Source organism: Pan troglodytes, chromosome 15 (assembly GCF_028858775.2).
Source record: "Pan troglodytes isolate AG18354 chromosome 15, NHGRI_mPanTro3-v2.0_pri, whole genome shotgun sequence".
Lineage (NCBI taxonomy): Eukaryota > Metazoa > Chordata > Mammalia > Primates > Hominidae > Pan > Pan troglodytes.
Window position 1 is genome coordinate 63,983,567 of NC_072413.2, and position 2,070 is coordinate 63,985,636.

Genomic DNA, 2,070 nt, shown 5'->3' on the forward strand with positions numbered 1-2,070 from the left:
CACAATAGAAGGAAGAACTAGAAAAAAGATGTGTGGCCTTTTGCTTCTTCCAAGTAAGAAGGCTTTAAAGATGCTTCTTTATTGTAGTTTAGTAGCATTTTTAAAAACACTGGATTGGGTACCACATGACCTAGACTATTGCTGAGGCAATTGCAGAAGTTTGTATCTGGGTTCTGAATGCTTAAAGTTTTTTTTGTTGTTGTTGTTTTGTTTTGTTTTTAAGACCTTTATTAACAGGTGCTTGCAGTTTGTTGACTTTTTTGAAAAAATCAAGTTGTAAACTTTTATTACAAATTAAAAATGAAGTTCTTAAAAATCTCAACTTGACCAGATATGAAACAATTTAAAAACCTTTAAAGGCGTATTCAGAAAAACCAGGCTTTTTTAAAAAACACGTTTGTTATTACCAAAAAGAGACGTCTTTAGGTAAAAATAATAAAAACCCCATGCTGCATAGATAATGCAGATAGTTCTATTTATCTGGTCAACGGGCAAAATGCAAGCATTTAAGGTCTTCAGCTCCAATCTTTTGTTCATTTCTTATTGCTGGAATTTCATATTTCTTCTTGTTGGATGACTAAACCGGATGATGGTAGAGATAGTAAGCCGGCATTTACTCAAGCCCCGCCCTGCTCAGCTTCGGGAGAGAACGAATTCTCAGCTGGTGGATCGGCTGCTTTTGTCTCTTTGCCATCTTGTGGTTTAGGGTTTTCTGGGCGTCTGCGTCGGTAATTGAAGTTGCGGCGGTACCGACGTTGAGGTGGCTGCTGACCTTGGGTCTCATCTCCTTGATTTTCTTTATCTTCTTCATTGCCGTCCTCTCTAGGCTGTCTTTGGCGAGGAGGGCCTCTGCGGAATCGTGGTCTATATCCCCGATACATATTCTGCCTCACTGGTCTACCTTGTTCTCCTGCACCCTGGTTGTCAGCACCCTCCATCACTTCTCCCTGCACAGGAGGGTTGGAACACTGTGGTCGACGCCCATAGGGTCTCCGCATGTAGTAAGGTGGGAACCTTCGCCTGCGGTAGGGCCGGCGTTGTTGGGCCTGGCCTTCGGGAGCACTCTCCGATCCCTCGTTCTTTTCCCCACTCTCACTATTCTGGTAATTTTGCTGGTAATTGCGTGGAGGACCCCTAGGACGTGGATAGCGTCTATAATGGTTACGGTCCGCTGCATATTTACTGCCTTGAACTGCAACACCACCAGGACCTGTAACATTTGCTGCCTTCGCACCCTTTTCTCCTTCAACAACATCAAACTCCACAGTCTCTCCATCTCCTACACTGCGAAGGTACTTCCTGGGGTTATTCTTCTTTATGGCAGTCTGGTGTACAAATACATCTTCCTTGGTGTCATTCCTGTTGATGAAACCATATCCGTTCCTTACATTGAACCATTTTACTGTTCCCAAAACCTTCGTTGCGATGACCTTTTTGTGCCCGCCGGCAGGCGCCGCCGATGTGAGGCTGCCCGGGCCGCCGCTCCCTGCGCCGCTGCCGGTAGTGCCGGGCTTGGTGTCGGCGGCGCTGAGGGCGGGGGCGGCGGGCGGCTGCTGGGTCTCGGCCTCGCTGCTCATGGTTGCGGTGATGGTGACTGGGGCCGGCTGCGGTAGCTGCGGCTCCTCCCGGGGTGTGATGGTAACTAGGCCGGCGGCGGCGGTGGGGCTGCTCAGGGCTCTCTGGGGTCCGCTCTCCGCTCCCGCTACCGATCGAACTGAATGCTTAAAGTTTTTATGTCCTACCAGTTATGACAACTTCAGGTACAACGTGCACTTGGGACAGTTTAAAGATAGTTAATGATAGTGGATATAAATACGTATTTTAAATAGTAATCATCTTCATCATTTCAATTTTTTCCCCTTTTAGCTGACTTCTCTGGAGTGATCACATCACCTCACCACTGTGTCACTTTGCAGTGTGGCTGACCAAGAGCTTGTTCTTGTGGTGGGCTGCTCATCAGCCCAGCCATTTCCCTGTTGTTTTTGGTCAGTGGGAGATTAGCAGACATGACACAAGAAGATGCTGCAGATGGGCTTGGGCATTGGAGCTTGTCCTCTTGCGCCTATGCCA

General features: G+C 47.6%; 1 protein-coding gene across 1 annotated transcript; it reads right to left on the minus strand.

Annotated features, from left to right (window-relative positions):
- Positions 1-602: 602 nt before the first annotated feature.
- On the minus strand, positions 603-1,726 carry LOC735458 (Y-box-binding protein 1). Its single transcript, XM_054666659.2, has one exon. The coding sequence runs from the start codon at positions 1,575-1,577 to the stop codon at positions 618-620; it is 960 nt and encodes a 319-aa protein (XP_054522634.1). The 5' UTR covers positions 1,578-1,726; the 3' UTR covers positions 603-617.
- Positions 1,727-2,070: the final 344 nt, after the last annotated feature.

What these genes read in the sequence shown, in the direction of transcription:
- LOC735458 (XM_054666659.2), bottom strand. Translation starts at nt 1,577, where the DNA reads ATGAGCAGCGAGGCCGAGACCCAGCAGCCGCCCGCCGCCCCCGCCCTC.